Source organism: Neoarius graeffei, chromosome 9, assembly GCF_027579695.1.
Source record: "Neoarius graeffei isolate fNeoGra1 chromosome 9, fNeoGra1.pri, whole genome shotgun sequence".
NCBI classification, from domain to species: Eukaryota; Metazoa; Chordata; class Actinopteri; order Siluriformes; family Ariidae; genus Neoarius; species Neoarius graeffei.
The window spans coordinates 77,431,108-77,457,249 of record NC_083577.1 but is presented as its reverse complement, the minus strand read 5'-3'; the positions used below and the strand labels follow the sequence as shown (position 1 = coordinate 77,457,249).

At 38.9% G+C, this 26,142-nt stretch overlaps 1 protein-coding gene across 21 annotated transcripts in view; it reads left to right on the top strand.

The window, feature by feature from the left end:
• The window catches only part of tns1b (tensin 1b), a 476,125-nt gene extending 450,200 nt beyond the window's left edge, over positions 1-25,925 (top strand). For 16 of the 21 annotated variants that reach the window (XM_060930305.1, XM_060930309.1, XM_060930313.1 and 13 more), the window contains 15 exons: positions 2,026-2,164; positions 4,972-5,067; positions 5,878-5,895; positions 6,378-6,543; positions 6,765-7,855; positions 8,612-8,698; positions 9,200-9,328; positions 10,515-10,607; positions 12,164-12,241; positions 15,079-15,150; positions 16,517-16,543; positions 17,075-17,243; positions 18,136-18,204; positions 18,391-18,420; positions 23,220-25,925. In XM_060930305.1, coding sequence (XP_060786288.1) covers positions 2,026-2,164; positions 4,972-5,067; positions 5,878-5,895; positions 6,378-6,543; positions 6,765-7,855; positions 8,612-8,698; positions 9,200-9,328; positions 10,515-10,607; positions 12,164-12,241; positions 15,079-15,150; positions 16,517-16,543; positions 17,075-17,243; positions 18,136-18,204; positions 18,391-18,420; positions 23,220-23,361 — 2,406 coding nt within the window. In that variant the 3' untranslated portion in view covers positions 23,362-25,925. The remainder of the gene's footprint in view (positions 1-2,025; positions 2,165-4,971; positions 5,068-5,877; positions 5,896-6,377; positions 6,544-6,764; positions 7,856-8,611; positions 8,699-9,199; positions 9,329-10,514; positions 10,608-12,163; positions 12,242-15,078; positions 15,151-16,516; positions 16,544-17,074; positions 17,244-18,135; positions 18,205-18,390; positions 18,421-23,219) is intronic. The other 5 variants (XM_060930311.1, XM_060930314.1, XM_060930308.1 and 2 more) reach the window with 5 other exon arrangements.
• The last annotated feature ends 217 nt before the right edge of the window (positions 25,926-26,142 follow it).

Below are 26,142 nucleotides of genomic sequence, written 5' to 3'. Positions count from 1 at the left end.
TCATTTATCATACATACAGTGGTGCTTGAAAGTTTGTGAACCTTTTAAAATTTTCTATATTTCTGCATAAATATGACCTAAAACATCATCAGATTTTCACACAAGTCCTACAAGTAGATAAAGAGAACCCAGTTAAACAAATGAGACAAAAATATGATACTTGGTCATTTGTTTATTGAAGAAAATGATCCAATATTACATATCTGTGAGTGGCAAAAGTATGTGAACCTCTAGGATTAGCAGTTAATTTGAAGGTGAAATTAGAGTCAGGTGTTTTCAATCAATGGGACAATCAGGTGTGAGTTGGCACCCTGTTTTATTTAAAGAACAGGGATCTATCAAAGTCTGATCTTAATAACATGTTTGTGGAAGTGTATCATGGCACAAACAAAGGAGATTTCTGAGGACCTTAGAAAAAGTGTTGTTGATGCTCATCAGGCTGGAAAAGGTTACAAAACTATCTCTAAAGAGTTTGGACTCCATCAATCCACAGTCAGACAGATTGTGTACAAATGGAGAAAATTCATTACTCTCCCCAGGAATGGTAGACCAACAAAGATCACTACAAGAGCAAGGCGTGTAATAGTTGGCGAGGTCACAAAGGACCCCAGGGTAACTTCTAAGCAACTGAAGGCCTCTCTCACATTGGCTAATGTTCATGAGTCCACCATCAGGAGAACACTGAACAACAATGGTGTGCATGGCAGGGTTGCAAGGAGAAAGCCACTGCTCTCCAAAAAGAACATTGCTGCTCATCTGCAGTTTGCTAAAGATCACATGGACGGATGAGACCAAAATAGAACTTTTTGGTTGAAATGATAAGTGTTATGTTTGGAGAAAAGAAAACACTGCATTCCAGCATAAGAACCTTATCCCATCTGTGAAACATGGTGGTGGTAGTATCATGATTTGGGCCTGTTTTGCTGCATCTGGGCCATAACGGCTTGCGATCATTGATGGAACAATGAATTCTGAATTATACCAGCAAATTCTAAAGGAAAATGTCAGGACATCTGTCCATGAACTGAATCTCAAGAGAAGGTGGGTCATGCAGCAAAACAACGACCCTAAGCACACAAGTCGTTCTACCAAAGAATAGTTAAAGAAAAATTAAGTTAATATTTTGGAATGGCCAAGCCAAAGTCCTGACCTTAATCCAATCAAAATGTTGTGGAAGGACCTGAAGTGAGCAGTTCATGTGAGGAAACCCACCAACATCCCAGAGTCGAAGCTGTTCTGTATGGGGGAATGGACTAAAATTCCTCCAAGCCGGTGCGCAGGACTGATCAACAGTTACCGTCAACGTTTGATTGCAGTTATTGCTGCACAAGGGGGTCACACCAGATACTGAAAGCAAAGGTTCACATACTTTTGCCTCTCACAGATATGTAATACTGGATCTCATCTCATCTCATTATCTCTAGCCACTTTATCCTGTTCTACAGGGTCGCAGGCAAGCTGGAGCCTATTCCAGCTGACTACGGGCGAAAGGCGGGGTACACCCTGGACAAGTCGCCAGGTCATCACAGGGTTAACACATCGACACAGACAACCATTCACACTCACATTCACACCTACGGTCAATTTAGTCACCAGTTAACCTAACCTTCATGTCTTTGGACTGTGGGGGAAACCGGAGCACCCGGAGGAAACCCAAGCAGACACGGGGAGAACATACAAACTCCACACAGAAAGGCCCTCGCCGGCCACGGGGCTCAAACCCGGACCTTCTTGCTGTGAGGCGACAGTGCTAACCACTACACCACCGTGCCGCCCTAATATTGGATCATTTTCCTCAATAAACAAATGACCATGTATAATATTTTGTCTCATTTGTTCAACTGGGTTCTCTTTATCTACTTTTAGGACTTGTGAGAAAATCTGATGTTGTTTTAGGTCATATTTATGCAGAAATATAGAAAATTCTAAAGGGTTCACAAACTTTCAAGCACCACTGTAATATGATGTTCATGGGTGTGTGTGTTTGTGTATGCATGTATGTTCACTTGTCATATGATCCTCTAGGGACAAATGCACAGTTACAGGGAGGCATTTGAAGATATGGATGCGGGCCCAGTGAGCCCTCCAGCATCTGCGGGCGGTGAGGTCTTCCCCCAAACCCCTGCATTCCCTGTCTCGCCACAAACCCCTTACTTCAACCTGTGTAAGTTTCTCAACTGAAGGAGGAGGGTGCCATGGAGCTCAAGCAATGTCTTTTCTTACCTAGTACACCTAGCTCGAAGATATATCATAGTGAGCTTAATCACTGAGAACATATTATATCATGACCATGTTTCTTAGAAAGCCAGCTTGGATAGATATCTTCTATATCTGTCAAAATTTACACAAGATCTTTTGAGGGCTTTTACGTTGTTCTGACATGCATATTAAGAGCAAATAACTTTGATGATGACATCTAAAGTGTGTTTGATGTGTGATAGGTTATGTAGTAAATAGATCTTCCTTATTTCAAGCAGTGTTGCATGAATGTCATAGTGGGCATCTACTCTAGATTCATTAATGATAGACCAATATTGACACACTTTCTACAAGTCAACCCCAGGCCACACTATGCTGAACAGCTAATTGTAATCCTGTCTTGGGGTATTATATAAACATTATGAACAGATGACCCAAGGCTGCAGGTATGAGAATTTTTGCTCAATTTCCATGATCCCCTTTGTGTGGTCGATGACTGGCAAAGAGTATATATCGTGTTGGCTCATAGACACCTAAAGGCTAAAAAAACCCCACAAAGTCATAGTTATCTCCTGTTTCCCAACAACTCTATGTTTCATAAACTGCTGTCATCAGCTACTTTCAGATGCATGTGAAAACCCTGAAGGTCATCAAGCTCTCATATTTATAGGCTGATCCCATTATGAGGAACCAGAATAGCTCACTTTTAATCACCTATTACATCATCCTACCCTTGCATCCCCTCCACCTCAGCTTCCTCATAAAAACAACCTTTGCAAGGTCTCCTTGAACAGACCCAAGGCATCTTCCATGCACTCTTGACCTGCTCTGTTTAATTTGGCCCAGTACTGCATTTCTTCTTACCAGACATGCTGTCTGAAATCGATTCAGTGCTGCTGCTTTGGATCTGCTTTGTTTGAAATTTTACCCACAAAGCTGCCTTACACTCATCAGAAACCAGGACATTCTCTAGAGTACTGCTGTCATGGCTCGCCAAAATGAACCTTGACAGCACACACTGCTGTATTGGTATATGTATATGAAAAATAGGACTATACAGCCATATGGTATATTAGCCAGAGATATATAATGTACATTTTGTTTTTCAACACTTCATGCAGATTAATGTCAAAAGCATTCTCGGCAGAAAACATATACTCTACGTTGATTTTTAAAGCAGGCATGTTTGCATTTGTGGGGAGCAGGAGACAGCAGTGGTTGTCAGTTCTGGTCAGTTGTAAAGAAGCTCACATGCTTTGAAAGTCATTTGAAAGCAGCAGCATCACTGTGGCCCCCTTCTCCTGCAGTAAACCAGAGGACCTTTGAGTCTTCCACTACCCCACTATTTCCCTCCCTTCCCCTTTCTGTCTCATGATGACTTATTTGGGCTGTCAAACAAAGAATTGTATGGGATTCTTTGGTAAGTGGAGGATGTGCATGAACTGTCCCAGACTCCAGTGTGCCCCAGTGTTAAGTTTGCCCCAAACCTCATGGCCAATGTTCAAACTTAACAGCACACTGCTTCAACAGGCATGCATGTGGAGACTGTCCCTGACTTTGTACCCCATGTACAATCTAGTCCATAGTCTTGTATTGTTTGCATGAATGTTTTGTTTGTAATTAATTAATTAATTAATTAATTAATTCACATTCTACACTATTCCCTGCTAGTGTTTGAGTCATACTTTTTTTTTGACAGTCCAATGTAGACACTTGACAAGCCATCTCTAAACTAGCAGTGAAGCAGGCTATCAGCTGACTCTGACTAATTAATTAATTAATTAATTAATTAATTAGTCAGACACTCGACAAGCCATCTCTAAACTAACAGTGAAGCAGGCTATCAGCTGACTCTGACTAACATAGCAAATAATGTTTAATTCCCTTGAAACATGTCAGAAAAATGTATCATTAGAGTCCAGTGATGGAGCTAGAATCAGTCAACAGTAGTAATTATTAAATTAAAAAGTTAAGAGCAAAAGTTAATAGTCTATAGATGAGATGTATTCAGCTAAATATTTGTGAAGGTCCAGCTACATCAGTTTCCTTACCTGCAAAGGTTCAGATAAGCAACTAACATTACTGAATGACTTGATTTAATAGACTGATTAGTTCATAGCTATAAATAAAACATAATTTTGAAGTGGTCACATTTTTGTTTCACCTTCACACTTCATATGACCACTTTTGACTATTACTGTGGACTCTGGACAGAATTAGTTGATAAGCTGATACTGATGGTTTATTGACTGTAGAGTGTCTACAGTGGATTGCATAAAGAAAGTGATACCATCACCTGCTCTGTGTACAAATGTGAGAAGCTGCACCTCAAATTCAGTTAATTGATATTTGAGTGTTGTTTGGTTGTCTGCATGATGTGCTCGTTCTGTCAGAACAACTTGAGTGTTTCATCTACAGCATTTACATTTTGAATGAAACACTTGCATGGCCTCACTAGTTAGCATGAGGCACTTGCACCATCCCCAGATATTTCTGTGTAATTACTGTACATTTTCTTCTGAAATGATGTCATCTTTACAGCTCTGGATCTGTATTTTTTTTATATTTTAGATTTTTAGAAGACATGATATATTTGCTCTGGTGTTCTATAGCAATGAAATGTTGATTGAACTAGGAATCAGAATTCAGAACACAGCCAGTGAGCTGCTTCTATTCCTCTGCTCATGCCGTGTTTGTACATACAGATCTGTGCTGTTGATGACCTGCCCAGTCCTGAGCTCTACGCTAACCTTTGTACTTTTTTCCTCCCAGGCCGTTCTCCTCCAGGTTTGGCTAAAACACCTCTGTCCTTCCTGGGTCTGAAGCCACACAACCCAGCTGAGATCCTTCTCAACCAGACAGGTTCAGGTGAGCAAATATGCACGAAACAGGAAGTCATTTGGAATATTACCAGCCCCTAAGGTCTTCATAGCTGGCTAATAAAAAGAAATCCATCTCCTCTGCAGTATATAAAAATGAACTCCCATTTCTCTTTTACAAGCATCATCTTGACCTTACTTTCTCAAACATTTAGCTCATAATTGCTTCTAAATTGACAAGTCTTTACATTACATATGTGTTTATGTTGGCTGTGTGTGTGTGTGTGTGTGTGTGTGTGCGCGCGTGACAGAAGAAGGGAAAGGTTTATTGCAAAGAAAATGTAAAAAGTGTTTAAAGGCCTCATGCTTTTTTGACCTCAGTATAAAAACAGTCAATATCAACCAAGTAAGATTATGAGGAGACCTGGAAAAGTACAAAAATTAATATGTTTCCTTATAGTGTGCAGGGTTCCTTTTGATTTCAGTTTGAGAGGCCAGTGAGGGTAGGTATGTGGGGCTTAAACAGACTGAATGATAACAGAAGTGTGTTGGGAGAGCTGTTTAACTTGGCTGGCTGGCTGAAGAAACTCTGCCTCCTTCTAAGTCCAAAAGTCTCACGCAATGCTAGTTTCAGCTCTGTTCCCAAGCACGTTAGGGCTAATGCTTTCTTTATAGTGACACCCTTGAATGCTTCTTTCTTTCTTTGGTTCCTTTTCTGTCTGTAGTAATTGTTAGCATAATATCTTTTCTATGCTTCTCTAATTGAATATAATTCACTTTTGTTAAATCTCTCTTTTTCTCTTTAATCTTCTCACCCTCTAATTTTCACCCTGGCTATCATCTATGTTGCATGGCACAGAGAATCATGAAGAGGAAGGTAAGAACTTAGCACTAATAAAGAGTATTCCCACAATCATATTATTTGATTTCACCAACTGATTTCCTTTTTATTCAATTCCAGATCATGTCCATTTCTCATCAAATTCAAAATGTTTATCATAGTTTCCATGTGTAAGGTCAAATGCATTCAAAAGAGAGTATACATTTATTTTAGTTTAATGTCTTCATTGAAGGTGCTGGAATTAATAAGAATTCCTGATGCTCTAACATGCTGTGTTTCATGGTTTTTTTTTATTTTTATAATAGCATGTATCTTTACTAAAGATGTGAATCTCACTTTAGAAGCTGGGAGTCAAAATATGTAGCAAGATATTTTAAAAAACAGCATATAATACATTCTTCATCAATTGTTTGGAGTTCTTGTTGGTGTCCAACTCATTCATCACTCATGTTGAATCAGCATTAAGATGTTAAAAGCTGTAACGTATCTGATAATGTCTGATCTGCATGCGCTTGCAGAGCCCCGTAGCTATGTGGCATCTGTTGCTCGTTCAGCAGCAGTGACTGGGGGCCAGCCATCGAGTCCTGTGTCTCCTTCTTTTGAGAGTGGCAGTTTGGCCAGAGGAACTTCTCATCCCTTTAATCCCCCACTGTCCTCTAGCAGCCCTGTGCAAAGACCAGAGGGGTGAGAAGACTTCACTGTTGGGTTTTCTATTTTGTTTTTAATCTAGAATATTATACCTATGAAGTTTTGAAGTAAGCCAAGGCCACTTAACGGTGGTGTCATCTTGAAGATGTTCCCATCTGTAGAAAATCAAGCAGCAATATAGACTTATGCAATGGACACAAACTTCAGGCAATGACTATGACCTTACATTTCTAATATATTGTTTATTCATGTTTCAGAGAGCATGCCATAGCAGATAGCAGAGTAGGCCTAAGCACACCATCTGATGCAGTGGGAGACTTGGGTTTCCACTCTTTGCCCTCCCAGAGCACTTCACACACTCCAACTCCATCCTATGCACCTGGCAGCCTTTCAAGCAGCTTTATCACTCCTGATCTTAATTCCTCTCCACCAGAGCATGATCAGATGAGCACCACTGGTAGCCAACCCATGCCTAGCAGCCCTGGCACACATCACCACACCATATCCACTGACATTCCTGCCCTCCAGCAAAGATTGGTAAATCATGATGGTTCCATTTTCAGCCATCAGCTTTCTCCAGCTAATGGCTATCAGCCTGGAGCAGCTGGCAGCCCAGTGCTTCCAAGGCATGGCATGGTCTCACAGGCGACACAAAGTAGCCCACTGATGAGTAGACAGATGCCCATTAGCCAGGGTACACAGAGCAGCCCCATCCTGAACAGGCAAGGTTTCCAAAGTGGGTACCAGCCATCTATTGCCCAGCCCATGAATCAACCCCACCAAAGCAGCCCAGTGCTGACCAGACAGATGCCTGTAAGTCAGGGCACACAAAGCAGCCCCACTTTGAACAGACAAGGTCTTCAAAGCCCCTCAATTGGGTATCAGCCATCCCTCACCCAGTCTGTCATTCAGCCCAGCCAGATCAGTCCAGTGTTAAGCAGGCAGACATCACTCACCCAACCTGGCCAGAGCAGTCCCATCCTGGGACGCCACCCTTCTGTCACTCAGGTGTCCCATGGAAGCCCCAGCCTGGACAGACACCCAATGCACAGTGGGTACACCACGCCAGATGAGAGACATGGTGCCCTCTCACGCCAGAGCAGCTCATCGGGTTACCATCCACCCTCCACCCCATCCTTCCCTGTCTCACCTGCTTCCTACTCTGATAGCTTCAGGCAGCCACAGCTGCCAGAGAAAAGGCGCATGTCAAGTGGTGAGCGCCCAAATGGTGTACTCTCCTACAACACACTCAATGGCAAGGTGTCATCACCCGTCTCCAGTGGAGGGAGCACTCCAAATGTGCACTTCTTCCATACACTTCCGGATTTCTCAAAACTCAGCATGTGTGGTAGGGCTTTTTAAAAAATGCCACTAACTTTAGTAAGCAGATTGTTATTTATTGCTGGTGACTGTTTACTTGAAGGCACCCTAACAATTTAAGACAACAGAAAATAGATGCATGTGTTTATCTGTAGGAAGCCCCAGGGCATATTTTAGTTCTGTCATTTGTGTATCCAGCTGTCTGATAGTTCAAGGTCACATTTTCAAGTTTATAAAACGTCACAGCATGACACATTCAAGTGAGTCTCCTAGCCAAAACTAGCAAGATGAATAAATACTGTGTCAGTTTAAATAAATATCAGACAATGCAATTCAAATGGGTATGCATATCACATTATTAAAACCCTCTGACAAAAAGGGCAATTAATGTCCTTTGATACTCACTGGTTGGCTTTTGGACTCATTGGTTGTAAAACTAGCCTATTTTTCTTTAAGGAGTTGTAGCAGTTCAGTTGAAGAAGTACAAATAAAGTACCAGTCATTACTATGCTATAGTAATGTGTCCAAGTGTGTCCAAATTTTTTGACTGGTACTATACATGGAAAGACTGTCTTGAGTCCTATATAGAATGAATCCTGTATTAAATTAGTGAGATTGTAATTAATGCAAATTAATTATCATAGCTAACTAATAACATAACTTTAGACAGACACTGGAATTGCATTGCCATATCCTGAGCAAGTTTGTCAGAGTTAATATGTTTAAGGGTGAATATTTTTGACAAGTGTGTCTAGTCTGAGATTTTGCATCTCCTATTTTGTAGATGGAAGCCCAGAGACCAGGCTGAATGTAAAGTTTGTCCAAGACACTTCGAAGTTTTGGTATAAACCAGACATATCCAGAGAGCAAGGTAAGGTCTTGGCATGTGTGTTTTTGTGTGATGGTAATAACATCTGTTTTATCTATGTTTAGATATAGACAGGAGGCATATAAGCCATTTAAACAATTCTGCTGTCCTCAGTGGCCACGTTTTATAAGGTCATTATGAGGTCAATTCCTGAGGGCCAGTGCATCTGCTTTTTTTCTGCTCGGCGAACTTTTATCGGATTAGAGACAATGGAGATGCCACTAAACACAAGCACATACACTGAGCCATATGTACTTAGTTAAGCCTTGTGAACATTTGCAGCACTTCATAACCTGGAAAAAATGATATCAATAGATAGTTTCTGTCACTTTTAGATATATATGTATATGCAATATCTAGCTTGAAATCTAATCTCACATGTAGTAGATTAAGAAGGATTAAGGAGCTGTGGTTATTCCCAGTTTACACAGTCTTCATGGAACTGTTTATTGTGATGAATGGAATTAAAACAGTCCCATATCTTGTTCTTGATCCTTTTTCCAGCTATTAATATCCTAAAGGAAAGGGAGCCAGGAGCCTTCATCATCCGAGACAGCCACTCCTTCAGGGGTGCCTATGGTCTGGCCATGAAAGTGGCCTCCCCACCTCCTACAGTGCAGCCACTTAAAAAAGGTATTTGACAAAGCAACAACTATAGCAGGCTAAGGAAACTACTTGAAATTCTGTCCTTAGGCCATGCAATCCACTTACCTTCTATCAACATACTTAATAACATTGACATTGTGACACTGCTCCTAGGGGGTCTGTAGGAGCTTCTCCATTAATCCATATCTCTAAAACAATTCTAGAAAGACACTCTGATTGTTCTTCAACCCATAATTTAGCTCTCAGCATCTGATCAACAGGTCCTGCCCACACACACTTAAATATAATGCAGCATTGGATTAGGAATGAAACTGAAGGTAGTTTTCCACACAGCTTCTCTTTCAGCACAGCTGCTCTGAGGTTCATGCATGCCTGATGTTCAGAGAGAATTAGAAGACACCCTTAAGGCTATTGTTGTAGGCTTGAGCCAAAATAACACTTCTCTTGATAGGCATGTTTCTACAGAGGTTACGCAACCATTTGAGGATCAAAAGATTTACAGAACTATTCTGGATGAGAATTGCACAAATATGCATCAAAACTATTATTTTAAAATAGTAAAAATCATTATTTCACAGAATTTTTATGCCATATTGTTACTTGGTTCAGTGTTATGCACAACGTTGCACGAATATCCCCACAAATTCATACAGTGTCTGTGTAGGAAAATGATAAATATGACCATGGCAACTTTTTAACATTGTTCTTATTTTATTTGTTATTATTTATCCTTAATTTGAAATCTACTGCAGCATCCATGAGAAGTTCTTGAATCTTAAGATGCAGTAAGTGCTGTAATACAGTGAATGTCAAGAAGCTTGAGAAGGTTAATATTTTTGATTTTTAACTTTAAAAAAAGACAACAGCATAACAAAAATTCTTTGCTGGTTGTGTTGCATCATATCTGATATAAACAAGCATTAGTGAGTGCTTGTTAGCTGAACACATTGTTTAAATGTCAAGTTACCTAGGAATAAAAACTTCCCTGGTTGCAGAGGTTTTTGAGAAGTTACTGAGTTCTTAAGAAATTTTCCAGGCTTCATGTAGCTAAAACATGGCTAAATTCCTTGAGTTGAAAGTTCTTGCTTTCCTGACAGGTTTTTTTTTTTTTTTTTTTTGGTGGACATGGCTTTTATTGTCAGAGCTAGCTGTTGATATTTCACTCACCAGTAGTAGTCATTTACTTACTAAACAAATTACATGGGTGTTCCAGGTGAACTCACCAATGAGCTGGTTCGCCACTTCCTGATTGAGACGAGTCCAAAGGGCGTGAAGCTGAAAGGATGCCCTAATGAGCCCTACTTTGGTCAGTCTATTTTCATTCACATAGCATATACTAATATTCTAAGCATGTTCATTTATAGTCCAGAACTGTAGTAACCTTTTTGTGTTATTTTGTTGTGATTTGTAAAATTTTAAATTTAAATCTAACATCTAATGTAATGAGGCTCAGTAGCTCTAACTATAGTGCCATAATTGGTTTAAAATCACTTAATGTGGTTCAAAGGGCTTGTCTCTAATTTAGTCTGGTTGCTACACTGTGATATGACATTGTAGTGCCCCTTTTGCACTACAGTAGCAACAACATGGGCTGAGCTGCTTGCATAAACTCTGAAATATCCTGTTAGGAGGCATTACATAATATACAACACAAAACAGACATTACATAAGTGTATTTTTATTATGAGTGAGAGAGAAAAAGTGGGACATGTGAGAGCAGGTGTTGGTGAAGGCTGGCAATGCCATTAGATATATAGCTGTCTGCACTTTTCTCCTCCTCCCTTGGTCTAGGTCTGGGTTGAGGCTCTGGCAAGTCTCACACATGCTGAGGCAGGCCCTATCCCAACTACACATTTAGACAGGAGGCCTAAACAAGGTAGCCTCTTTCATGGGGATGTTGCTATTGAGCTTTATGTTATTATAAACTGATAATAACATTTGTATGGAAAATGAATGAGTTTTAAACTACCACTCATGCATTTTTATCTGAACCACACAGTAAAATCCCCTCACACTGAATCAATATGTACAGCGTTTATATAAGCCCAGCTGTTTCAATAGTGGTGACATTTTTGTGTGTATGATAACACCATAGCTTGTTCTTAGTTTACGTGAGGAATAAAATGCTTTATCTGTAATTATCCTTGGAGCTGTCTTTCCTAAAGAATTATTTTAAATCTTTTGGTAGAATGTGCTGTATGTATCATTTATCAAAATTTTAGTGCATTCTGTGTAAAAGTTTTCATATTTCAAAAATAGATAGATAGATAGATAGATAGATAGATAGATAGATAGATAGATAGATAGATAGATAGATAGATAGATAGCCTAAAGACATTGTCAGATTTACAAAAGATTCAGTAATGGTTTTCAATTTATTAATATGAAACCTGCATCATCTGTATATACTGTAAGATTACAGTAACTCATAACTACTTCTATTATTCCAATCATTTGAATTGAGGCTCACATTAGTGATTTAGTCATTTTATGTACTTTTACACAGTCTCAGGAGCTCTTGCAAATTTTTCTGAACTGACTAGATTTTCATTTATACCATATTTCTTGTGTAAATGCTCCTGCAAATGATCTACAAATAAATCAGTTGGTCTCTAGCTTGATAAATGAGGCCCAAAGTTAGTGAAAGGCTTGACACTGAGGACTTTTTACCCATGTGCCAATGCTGTCATTACAGCATGTTACTGGGAAAGCCAATGAGGCTGGATTGACTGTTTACATGATGTATTGCATGGCAGAGGTTCAAAATATAACCCAGTTATGGAGTTTGTCATGTAAAGCATGTCCATCTCTGATTTCTGCTCTCATAAATATAATTCCAAGTTTGTTTGTGTCTGTATTCAGGCTGCCTATCTGCATTAGTGTACCAGCACTCTATTACTCCACTGGCTCTGCCCTGCAAACTGGTCATACCCACAAAAGGTAAAATTTTGAGTTGTGTGCACATCTATATGCATCTGTGTGTTTTAAACTGATCTCAGACTTGCTGATTGCCTCAGTCAGAGTGATGTATTCCCTCTGTGCTGGTGTAAACACCTCCTGAGGTGAATTTGGAGGCACTGCAGCTGGTTCTCTCTCTCTCTCTCTCTGACAACTTCTCCATGCCATGCAGGTGTGTGAGAGGAACGCAGGCTAGAAGCTACACGTTACCCAACCCTACCCTCTTAAACAATGTGTGAGAATTCAACAGAGTGTGAATTCCCTGTATGGAAGTGAGAAATCATAGCTAATATTTGACACGAAGTAATTGATTTTCTTCCTTTTCTAGCTGAGTATCCATCACAATGTACTACTTACAGATTTATTTGAAATACAAAATACTATATTGCAATTTGCATTGGATTGATATAGAAGAAAATCAAACAAGTTTAGCAAACTGATTTAACTATTTATTATTATTATTATTATTATTATTATTATTATTATGAAAGCATTTATGAAATACTGCCTATGTAAATACTGGTTGCTTTTTATGTGGAGTTTCACATGTTCTCCACATGTCCATTGGAGGTGATCAGTTTTCTCAGAGTGTTCCAAGTTTCCTCACACCTCCCAGAAACATACCAGCAGTTGTATTAGCAGTTCTGAATTGCTATAAAGTATGAATGAGTGGGCAGGATATCCCATACGGAGTGTATTCCCACCTTGCACCCAGTTTTCCTGGGATATGTTTTGGATCTGCATGACTCTTAGAAGGATAACATGATAAATGTAAATGTCTGAATGAATTAAACTGATACTTGTGATTTTAGTGGATTTTAAAGGAACAGTCCACCGTATTTCCATAATGAAATATGCTCTTATCTGAATTGAGACAAGCTGCTCCGTACCTATCCGAGTTTTGCGCGACCTCCCAGTCAGTCAGACGCAGTCAGACGCGCTGTCACTCCTGTTAGCAATGTAGCTAGGCTCAGTATGGCCAACGGTATTTTTGGGGGCTGTAGTTAGATGCGACCAAACTCTTCCGCGTTTTTCCTGTTTAAATAGGTTTATATGACCAGTGATATGAAACAAGTTCAGTTACACAAATTGAAACGTAGCGATTTTCTATGCTATGGAAAGTCCGCACTATAATGACAGGCGTACTAACACCTTCGGCAGCGCATTGATAGCGCTGCCGAAGCGCGCAGAAGGTGTTAGTACGCCTGTCATTATAGTGCGGACTTTCCATAGCATAGAAAATCGCTACGTTTCAATTTGTGCAACTGAACTTGTTTCATATCACTGGTCATATAAACCTATGTAAACAGGAAAAACGCGGAAGAGTTTGGTCGCATCTAACTACAGCCCCCAAAAATACCGTTGGCCATGCTGAGCCTAGCTACATTGCTAACAGGAGTGACAGCGCGTCTGACTGCGTCTGACTGACTGGGAGGTCGCGCAAAGCTTGGATAGTTACGGAGCAGCTCGTCTCAATTCCTATAAGAGCATATTTCATTATGGAAATACGGTGGACTGTTCCTTTAAAGCTCCAGGACCATGAGGAGCTCTACGGCTATAAATTCTCTGCAGCAGCAAAATCAAGGGCCTATTATGGACTTTACCTTTTGTTTTTGAACAGTTAATGAACAACGCAACTCTTATTAGTGAGAAAGGGGGATACACTATATGGCCAAGTGTTTGTGGGCACCTGACCATCACACCCATATGTGGGCCTTCCCCAAACTGTTGCTGCAAAGTTTAAATCACTGTGTAGGACTGTATAGAATGTCTTTGTATGCTGTAGCATTACAATTTCTCTTCACTGGAACAAAGGGGCAGAAACCTGCTCCAGCATGACAATGCCATGCCTCCATGCCCAGCATCAGTTCAAGACTTCACAAATGCTCCTGTGACTGAATGAGGCAAATCTCTACAGCCGCTCTCAAAGATCTAGTGGAAAGCCTTCCAAGAAGAGTGGAGGTTATTATAACAGTAAAGTGGGACTAAATCTGGGATAGTATGTTCAACAAGCACATATTTGTATGATGGTCAGGTATTCACAAATCTTTGACCATGAAGTGTATAGCAATGTGTTTACTGACTTTTCGTCATCAAACATGAGTGAAAAATTATGGGTTTTTTTTTCTTTTCTGGATGTGCAATAAATATTTTGCTAAACACTTTGCTTCAGTAATGCCAGATCCATAAATATTATTAATTTACCTCTTGATAGCTAGTAAGATGGATGCTAGATTGAAACTTGGATGTTTAGTTTTTAAGGTAAAGCTGTACAGCTGTGTAACTACCTTAAGGTTTTGTCAAATACACAGGAAAAGAAAAAAAATGTTTATACAGCCATTCATATATGCAGTACCTCTAAGCAGTATTACTTTAATAATACTTTAGAAACCATGGATAAAGTATAACTGACTGACCCCCTCATGATAGTTAGCATGCTAACATTATGGTCTTACCAACTAATATGAACTACAGATCTTCTGTCCCTCATAAATGTATTTCTGTATTCTCAAAAATACTTTATTTTAAAGGTCACTGGATAATTTTATTATGTATTGCCATATATTTTGATGTATTTTTGCCCATGTCTGTAAACTTTATGGACTGATTAAAAGCCATAACCTTGATGTGGTAATACTTGTTAGCCCCACCATCTGGGATTTACACTGACTGTTTAGCTGTTCCCTGCAGAGACCCAGAGCCAGCTTTCTCTGATTAGTAGAGAAAATACACATCTCTGTTTCTGTGCATTGTTTTGTAGATATTGCATGCAAGGCATAAAACTTACCATGAATTTTCTTTTATGGTGTGTTTTGTAGACCCCAATGAAGAGATAACAGAGGTTGCCACTCCAGTAAACCCAGCTACAGAATTGCTCAAACAGGGTGCAGGTAAACAGCAATTGTATTTGCCACAACATTTGCCAACTGTATATAGGGTATTATTGCTTCTGTTCATTTTTTTCATCAATTCTAACAAGATCCTAAAACTTGAAAGTCTATTTTACACTCATTGGACCTAATTCATCAAAGTTGCATAGAAACAAGAGTTGACTTGAACACACAGGATGACATCTGAACCAAGCTGTGTCTGATTCATGAAACTCATGTACAATATCAAAGCAGATGGTGATTTGAGTGTAATTAATGACTGAACTTCAGTTGCATGGACACAATCTTATGTAAATTAATACTTTATTTACATGTCATATGCATATTACATGCTTCATGTTACTCTCATATACATCTAATTTATATGAAACACATTCTAATCCATGCTGGTGTTGCGATAGTGTAATAATAATAATAATAATAATAATAATCAGCCTACTCAAAAGCTGAAGAAAGACATAAATAGAAATGGAGAAAAATACATTTCAGTTCAGCCGAGTTAGAGGTGCTTTTGATCAAGCTCACTGGAAGTGAAGTCAGTTTTGGAACTATACTCTGATTTTTTTTTTATACAGTATAAAGCTCCCCTAACCAGGTACACAACTAAAACCACATTACAGCTTCACCTTCAGGTAGTTTTAGAACACAAATAGGTTAGATTTGTATTCAGATGAACCTGTTACTGAACTGAAGGATTATTGAGCTAATGAAGATCCATGTCTGTGCCGATAATTCACGTTTGCAAATTACACACCAATGCTAAACTCCATTAGCTATATTTCCATTCATGGTTTCCACATGCTCACTTATCATGATTATCAACAAATATCAACATTATTTGGTATTTTTATTATTACTCTGTTTACTACACTTGCGATACTTATTGATGGTACTGAAAAAGTATTTTTCAGGTTATTAAAATGGCACAGACAAATTTATACACTCTGTCAAGCCAAAGATGAAATTCATTCCTAGAGAAACTGACAGTAGAATTTGTATCTGCTTGTTTTATGGTCATAGTTAACTGGACACAAATTATGATGACAAAATGCCATTGACTTCTTGTTCTAGGCCTATCACAACATCAGTGATGAGGATTGAAAGTGTTCAAAGGAAGTGAGGATAATAATCAGTCCTGTATTATGTAAAAAAAAGTGTTGAACCACCACATAGAGGTTCTTCTATAGATATACTTTTTCCATAACCATTAAAAAAAAATTATGCTACAGTGTACGTGAAAAAGCACCCTCTCAATTTGCCAATGCTTTAAAGGAGATGTAGGGATATTTTAGGCCTGTTCTTATACAGTATCACTTATGAACTGGTTGTTCTCGTTCATTCTGTTGTCACTCCTGTGTGACTATAGGGCAGAAGAGTCCTGTTGATTCCCATGGTAAACCCAATCATCCTTTCTTTTTGTTTCCCTATTCTTTTCTGATTGATGCATCCCAGAGAGATAGTCTCTCTTGTGTCTTGAGACTGTGCATGAGAGAGCGTAACACAATGCCAATGTCTGTATCAGTATCTCCACTATATTTGTTCTCTAAAACTCTACACATCTGTTGTTTATCCTAATCTAGCTATCTCCTATGATGGTTCTTCAAAAAGCCTTTTTCTGCAGCCGGATGCTAAACAGCATGCTTTGAGATGACTGATGAATTGCACGGCCTGAATGTTAAAAATATAAATGAATAGGAAAAAAAAGTTCTCAAGTATACTAACAATTTGTTCCTGTTTTGAATTTAAAGCTGAACAGAGTTAACAGTCTAGTTCAAAATGTATCACAATTTATTGGAGTATGGAATATGTATGAGAATATTGATATCACTATCTGTAAGGACTTATTAAAATTGTCTATACTTGTACAAAGTGTTATATATATCTGCAACATGTAACTTTTTTTATCTGTTGCTTTAATTCCCAGCATGCAACGTTCTGTACATAAACTCAGTGGATATGGAGTCTTTGACTGGCCCACAGGCCATCGCTAAGGCGATCTCAGAGACCACGGGATCCAACCCTGCACCCACAGCCACTGTGGTCCACTTTAAGGTGTCATCACAAGGCATCACTTTAACAGACAACCAGAGAAAGTGAGCTCATATTTCATCATATTTAATACCATTTTTAAATGACAGGAACGCTCCACCCAAAAATGTGTTAAATGTGTGTTTATATTGAAATATTTGTGATGTGCACAGCAATTCTCGTGCTGATGTGTTGGTTGGTGCAGTATTTTTTTTTTTGTTATTCCTGTGAGAGGTTAGTGATTGACTGTCACAAAAAAAGTTCTCAGATATAAGGTATAATGATCAGGTTTCTCTTTTAACTCCTAAAAATAAAAGAGCAAGAGCTTTTTGTCTCATTTGCCATTTTCTAGTGATGTTCAGTGTCATATTAATGAAACATCCATTGTAGAAATAATGGAGAGCAAATGTTCAGCTCAGATCCATGTTGCATTTGCACTGAGTTATGAAAGACACTCATTTTAGCTAGTTAGCATTCTATGAGATAAACACTTTTGAGCAGAGTGTCCAGATGAGCAGGTGAGAGAGCTGGGCAGACTAAAGGACTAAAGTGCTGCTGCATCTGTTCTCTTTAAGTAAAGATGAAGCAAGGGCTGAATCCCACTGGCACTACTATCAGTGAAAAAAATGGCATTATGGGTAATGTAGGAAACCATTTAAAAGGTGAAAATAGACCAACATGCCTATGATAGAAGTTAAAAATAAAAAAAAATCATTACAAAATACATCTTAGACATCATTGAAGATCGTATTAAAGATTAATATACATCTTGTTCAGAGTAGATTTTTCCTTTAACATAATAAAGTGATCCCAGCTAACCAGCTTGCCTGCGACCCTGCAGAACAGGATAAAGCGGCTAGAGATGATGAGATGAGATAATAAAGTGATCTATTTTACGCTTGTGAAATATATACTGTGGGAAAATATCTTGTCTAACCATTGCATGTTTATCAACAGACTTTTCTTCCGACGTCACTACCCCATCAACACAGTCACGTTCTGTGACCTTGATCCCCAAGAGAGGAAGTATGTGCCCAAAATAACCTTTAACTGCACATAACACGAAAGACACAAACCATCCTCATAGTTACTTCTGATACTCCACTGTAGCCCTGTAATCTTTGTTATATTACAGTTGCTTACAAAGATGTTATGGTACATTAAAAAAAAAAAGATTGTGGAATGATCTCATCTGCTTTATTATCTCTCTAGGTGGAATAAACCAGAAGGTGGCACTGCAAAGTAAGTCCCTCTAGACGTTCATTATGATTATTTATTTGAGTATGTTTGTCTGGACAGTGTGTCATCATAATCCATTTTAACTATTTATGCCATGTAAGTTCTCCTCAGAGTGTAAAATCCCTTAAATGAACTGTGCCGAGTTTCCAAAAAGCCTCTTAATGCTGAGTGTCCTAACTAGGAGAGAGAGAGAACATTCATCATGCTGCTATCATTTAATGATGATCTTTGTGCTGTGATGCTTTTGGGAAACTTGGCACTGAACGTTCAGATCTCATTTTGAGCTCTCATTCAGTCTTCACTGTCACCTCACTTTACTGAAACACACCAGAACTACAAGCATACACTTGTAGCATACACTTCTTTCTTGCTTGCTTGCTTTGGAGCATATGTGTACTATTATGGTTCCTTCGGCTTTGTCATAAAAGTGCCAGAGCATTGATGTACTGAGATAGCTGAGGCATGAAGAACAGATTACTACTTTGGGCAAGGGATAAAAGCACATGATGTCAGGGATGCCAGTTAAACTGGTGGATGATGTGTAGCTTAAAGGTCAAAGAGACAAGGTCAAATACAATAAAATAGGATGCTATACAAATTATAGGATCAGTATAAACATGTGCAGATTGTAAGACATAGCAAAGCATTTAGATATATTGCTATAGAATTAGTTCTAATGTTATCCTTATGCTGATCATAAAGACATTAGATTAGATAGATTAGATTAGATAAAACTTTATTGATCCCTTTGGGAGGGTTCTCTCAGGGAAATTAAGATTCCAGCAGCATTACAGATAAACAGAAAAAAGAAATAGAGAAAAAAATTCTAGATACATTAAAATTAATTAAGTATTTACATATACAAATATAAAAAGAGTAAGATATGGTGAAGAGAGGAAGGGGGAGGGGGGGCAGCAGGAGAGATATTGCACTTTATATTGCACATTGTCCGGTATTGCTTATTGTCAGGCTAGGCTACTGCTCCTTCCCGTCCTCTGTCCTCCTGTTACCCCTCCTCCCCCCCAGAGAGGAGTTGTACAGTCTGATGGCATGAGGGACAAAGGAGTTTTTGAGTCTGTTCGTCCTGCACTTGGGAAGGAGCATTCTGTCACTGAACAGGCTCCTCTGGTTGCTGATGACAGTGTGCAGAGGGTGACTGGCATCGTCCATGATGTTCAATAGTTTGTCCATAGACCTCTTCTCTGCCACCGTCACCAGAGAGTCCAGCTTCATGCCGACCACAGAGCCGGCCCGCCTGATCAGTTTGTCCAGCCTGGATGTGTCCTTCTTGGATGTGCTGTTGTACATGAGATGCTGTTTTTCAAATGACCACTCTACAGTTTAGAACTTTCTCTACTCTAACATCTGTTGGAACTAAGTTTAGTAACTAGTTGATGAGTTAGGACATATGAAACACCAGAGTTGCATAGTGTCGGGGCTCTCCAGGATTTTGACAGCCAAGCTTCAAAGAACCACTTGAAAGCTCTCTTTTCTGGTAAAGTTTTCACTTGCACATGACTAAGCATTCACTAGAATGTGAAGGGTCATCGTTTCTATCGTGTGAACAGATGTGAGTATGTTAGAGCAATTGAAACATAGCAATTAGTTTTAAGGTCTGGGAGCACTAATTAAATTAACCACAACTACTGTATGTGGACAGAAGTCTGAGTCTATGACCAGAGCTTCTTTATCGGCACACTGCCCACTATGAAAAAAAATCTTTTTTCATCAATATTTTCCGTAAAATGTGTTAGCAAATAATCCCATGTTATTTTTAAAAAAGCAAATTAAAAATAAGCACTGGATAAAAATCCATCTATCTTATGTAAATAAAGATACAGATTTCGTTATCCAGTAGTCAAGTGTTTATGAGATGTTGCCTTGCACTTACAATTCAGTACCCTGTGATGGTACACATATGTCGTTCATACATACAGACATTGTACAGTCGCAAAAGCCATCAAAAATCAGGTCGATCCATTTCCATATTCTCTTAAGTATGGAGCTCTGCTACGCTATAACTTGTTGTCTGTTACAAAATACTGACATTAGAGACTCCTTCCATGATTGTTAAATTGAGTAGCTGTCTTTCTTTGTTAAATAACATGTTTTTATTTACTTATTATTAGCCTTAGATTAGGCATTGTGTCCACGATACAAGAATTAGCAATTACAATGAAAATGATAACATATTAGAATATGCACATTGATATAAACATGTAAATTGAATTACAATGAGCAATAATGTCCAAGGAGTGCTGTTATGTAAAAATAATAAACACCTTCTGAACAATCAGATTTAAGAATTCAACAATGCTGTGGTATAAGCCACATTTAATAATATATCCTTCCTGTGTATTGAAAGCCACAGTGGTGCTTGAAAGTTTGTGAACCCTTTAGAATTTTCGATATTTCTGCATAAATATGACCTAAAACATCAGGTTTTCTCAAGTCCTAAAAGTAGATAAAGGGAACCCAGTTAAACAAATGAGACAAAAATATTATACTTGCTCATTTGTTTATTGAGGAAAATGATCTAATATTACATATCTGTGAGTGGCAAAAGTATGTGAACCTTTGCTTTCAGTATCTGATGTGACCCCCTTGTGCAGCAATAACTGCAACTAAACAACATTTCTGGTAACTGTTGATCAGTCCTGCACACCGGCTTGGAGGAATTTTAGCCCGTTCCTCCGTACAGAACAGCTTCAACTCTGGGATGTTGGTGGGTTTCCTCACATGAACTGCTCACTTCAAGTCCTTCCACAACATTTCGATTGGATTAAGGTCAGGACTTTGACTTGGCCATTCCAAAACATTAACTTTATTCTTCTTTAACCATTCTTTGGAAGAACGACTTGTGTGCTTAGGGTTGTTGTCTTGCTGTATGACCCACCTTCTCTTGAGATTCAGTTCATGGACAGATGTCCTGACATTTTCCTTTAGAATTTGCTGGTATAATTCAGAATTCATTGTTCCATCAATGATCGCAAGCCGTTCTGGCCCAGATGCAGCAAAACAGGCCCAAACCATGATACTACCACCACCATGTTTCACAGATGGGATAAGGTTCTTATGCTGGAATGCAGTGTTTTCCTTTCTCCAAACATAACGCTTCTCATTTAAACCAAAAAGTTCTATTTTGGTCTCATCCATCCACAAAACATTTTTCCAATAGCCTTCTGGCTTGTCCATGTGATCTTTAGCAAACTGCAGACGAGCGGCAATGTTCTTTTTGGAGAGCAGTGGCTTTCTCCTTGCAACCCTGCCATGCACACCATTGGTGTTCAGTGTTCTCCTGATGGTGGACTCATGAACATTAACATTAGCCAATGTGAGAGAGGCCTTTAGGCCAAGTTTACATTAGACCGTATCTGTCTCGTTTTCTTCGCGGATGCACTGTCCGTTCACATTAAAATGCCGGGAAACGGGAATCCGCCAGGGCCCACGTATTCAACCCAGTTTGTATCTGATCCGGTGCTGTGTAAACATTGAGATACAAGGATACGCTGTGCTGAGCTCTAGCTGACGTCGTCATTGGACAACGTCACTATGACATCCACCTTCCTGATTCGCTGGTGTTGGTCATGTGATGTGACTGCTGAAAAACGGCGCGGACTTCCGCCTTGTATCACCTTTCATTAAAGAGTATAAAAGTATGAAAATACTGCAAATACTGATGCAAATACTGCCCATTGTGTAGTTATCATTGTCTTTAGGCTTGCCATCCTTCCACTTGCAAGTGGTAAGTGACTTGCGCATGCCCGATACGCACTGTGATCACACACACAGCGGCTCAGTCCCGAATCACTGCTCGTGCGCTTCACTCGCGCGCTCTGTGAGCTGCGCAGGGCCGGAGTGCGCACCCTCCAGAGGGCACTCGCTGTTCAGGGCGGAGTGATTTGGAGCGCAGGATGCCTGCGGAGCCGAGCCGCTGAGGAGAAATTTACACATTACATTTCAACTTACATGCCGTCTAATTAGTCATGTGATTAGCGTATCTGTGTATTGGCGTTGCTGTGTGCACGCGAATCGTGTATTGGCGTTGCTGTGTGCACGCTAATCGTTTTTAAAAACGTTAATCTGATGATCCGCTGATACGGTCTAATGTAAACCCCACCTTAGTTGCTTAGAAGTTACCCTGGGGTCCTTTGTGACCTCGCCAACTATTACATGCCTTGCTCTTGTAGTGATCTTTGTTGGTCTACCACTCCTGGGGAGAGTAATGAATTTCCTCCATTTGTACACAATCTGTCTGACTGTGGATTGGTGGAGTCCAAACTCTTTAGAGATAGTTTTGTAACCTTTTCCAGTCTGATAAGCATCAACAATGCTTTTTCTGAGGCCCTCAGAAATCTCCTTTGTTTGTGCCATGATACACTTCCACAAGCATGTGTTGTGAAGATCAGACTTTGATAGATCCCTGTTCTTTAAATAAAACAGGGTGCCCACTCACACCTGATTGTCATCCCACTGATTGAAAACACCTGACTCTAATTTCACCTTCAAATTAACTGCTAATCCTAGAGGTTCACATACTTTTGCCACTCACAGATATGTAATATTGGATCATTTTCCTCAATAAACAAATGATCAAGTACAATATTTTGTCTCATTTGTTTAACTGGGTTCTCTTTATCTACTTTTAGGACTTGTGTGAAAATCTGATGTTGTTTTAGGTCATATTTATGCAGAAATATAGAAAATACTAAAGGGTTCACAAACTTTCAAGCACTACTGTATATGAAAGGTAGTGTTTTGACAGAGCAGGTCAGAGACTGTTTTCTTTTCTTCTATTGCAGGTTTTTTGGTTTTGTGGCCAGGAAGCAAGGAAGCACAACAGATAATGTCAGTCACCTGTTTGCAGAGTTGGACCCTGACCAACCGGCCACTGCCATCGTTAATTTTGTCTCCAAAGTGATGATTGGCTCCCAAAAGCGATGAGCTATTCTGTGATATTCTGCTTCTGCCTTGGAGGACTGATTTCCCCTGCAATTTCATTCTGTTGTGTTCAAATCTTTAATTTTGTGTGTGTGGTAATGTTTGGGTGAATATTGGAGAGTAGGTCCAGGTGTCAGTGTGAGCTTGCATGTGTGTGTGCGCGTGTGTATCAGAAGGTGTGTTCAGATGGAATAGGGAGTTGAGCTCAGATGGGGACAGAGGAAGTGCAGTGAAGAAGAGGAGTCATGTGGTGAGGAAAAGGAGAGAGGTGAAATTCATCTCAGAGCAGGGTTAAATTTAGATAAGAAGGATGGATGTTATAGTGTTTTTTTTTAATAAAAATGGAAAAAGGGAAAAAAAAAGGTTGATGAGACTGATATCAGGCTTTTGAATTAACATACCAAAGATGAGACCGCTGTTAAGATAAACATGTAATTATTTGGAGGACTTTTTGTTTGTAAAATAAGACTGCTTGTTCAGAGGACATTGCGTTCCTGTCTATACATAAATATCAAAATTCTTTTGCTTTCTATGAAAATGACATCTGTATTCTCTTATTATAAAGCCAAAATATTGTGCATGTTATCCTTTATGTCCAGGCATCACTGGCTCATGTTGGATTAGGGATGGTTTTACGTATACATGGAAGAACAAACTAGCAAATTTCACTAGCAAAAAAATGTGGGCCAGATTCCACTTTTCACTCATCCTTTTTTTTTTCTGATATCGGTGTGTCTTTAAGGTTTCCTTTCTTTCAGTCTTCAGCAGTGTAGGATAATCTTCAAGATTATAACATCAGTCTGGTCACTTTGGTCAAAAGATGTGCTCACCAGTGTTCTCTCTCTTACTCTCTGTCTGCACTCTCTTCCCCTGTCTTCTGGTCACAATTTTACTCATCAACTCTTCCTAACATGAGAGCTGGTCCGTTTTCCACAACTATACTGACTTCAAGTCAGGTCCAAGCAAGCAGTCAGTGTAGTGCACCTGGTGCAGATTTGGATTCATTAGTGCATAAAGTATCCATAGGCCTTACTCAACACACACACACACACACACACACACACGAGTCATCATACCCCAAAGTAAGCTAAATGTATCTAAAAAGTATGTCTAAAAGTGACTTAAATGAATATTTATTATTTTGCTACATTGATCTATGTTAACTCATATACTTGCATATACTGTATAGTCTACATAAAGATTAGAAAAAAGAAAATGAACAAAAAAAAAGCAAAAAAAAAAAGGCTAAGATTTCAAAATCAGGTGATTTTGAGACATATTCAGTTATGTATGATATAAAGTGGATGCATTTGAAAACTTGTCATTGTGTTTTGGATATTATTTCCACTGCCTTGATTTCTTTTATGTTATGCTTTTATTTAGGAGCTGACACTGTTTTTGTAGAGGGGAGAAGGATGTACACGTTTTGCTAAAAGCTGAGATCATAGGCTTTCATGCTTCATGTTGGATTGTACACAAAGTGCAAGTGTTTGCCAGCATATATAGAGTTCACTTGCTCTGCTAACACATCTTCCCACTAATTTTTTTTTTCCCAGTATCCTTCACACTGTTCAATAAAGAAACAAGCAAAAATTGTAGTCCCTTACCAGGAAATATCAACAGTGCCATCATAAGGCATAGTTAGGTGTTGCATCTTTTCTCATTTCCTCACATTTCAGAGCCTCCTAATTATTTGGGGAATTACTGCAGTGTTTTAACTGTAATTAAAAACAAAACAAAAAAAACCTTAAGTCAAACGGGTGTTTTCGTGTTTCTTATGCCAACCTTCCCATGAAATCCCACCATTTTCATTATTACAGGGGTGTTTAAAGCAAAAAAAAAAAAAATTCCTGTTTCTTTGAGTGTGTAAATATTTTATTTTGCCAAAGATTTTATCTAACTTTTGTATGCCATTTGTGTTTAAGTTTTGTTCACTCTCCAGTTGACCAATGTGCCGAAGTGTGGCTCATTGTTTTTGGGGAGGAGCTTCCACTCAGTACAGAGACTGGCTTTGGCATGAACATGCATTTGGCTCCTCAGGCCATATTGCTTTAGCCTTAAGAACTACTTCAATAATAATGCAAAGCACTTAACATTCACAAGCTGGCAGAAGAGCAACAAGAAATCTATTAAATGTGTTGTAGAGATATTTGAAAGTCTTTCTTCAGCGTTCAAACAGTATGAATATTAAAATGCACATTATAAATCATATGCTTTTATGTATTGTTTATCTTATTACACATTTCACTTGACCAGTAGGCTTAGAACTGTTCACTTCCTATTTATTGTGTAGTTGACAATATGTTTCAAAACTTTGATTGCAATGCCTTTTAAAAAAAAGTCTCCCCCTCCCATATTTCAGTGTTTAAGTCAACAGTGTTGCTTCTCTCCATGTGCCCAGTTATTATATAGCTCTTGCCTAGAATGTGTGAATGTGCAACTATTGCTGTACAGAACCATGTGTTATTTGCATTATACTGTATGGCTTAAATGTTTTTGCAAGACAAAAAAATTACATATTAAAAACAACCCAACTCAGATACATTAAAGTACACTGTTACTTGGAATCTCTGTGTTTTTGTGTGCATATAAAATCACCTTTAGATACAATTTAATTTTGTTCCTTCCTTCCTTATTAATGAATTTATTGGGTGCAAATCTGAATCCATGTTCAGTGGCAATTTAGAAATTTGAACTAGCTACCTAAATGAGTCTATTTAGCCTTTGATGCTATTTTCCCTCTGCTGGCTATAATGTTATCTACTTAACATTAAGTAATCAATC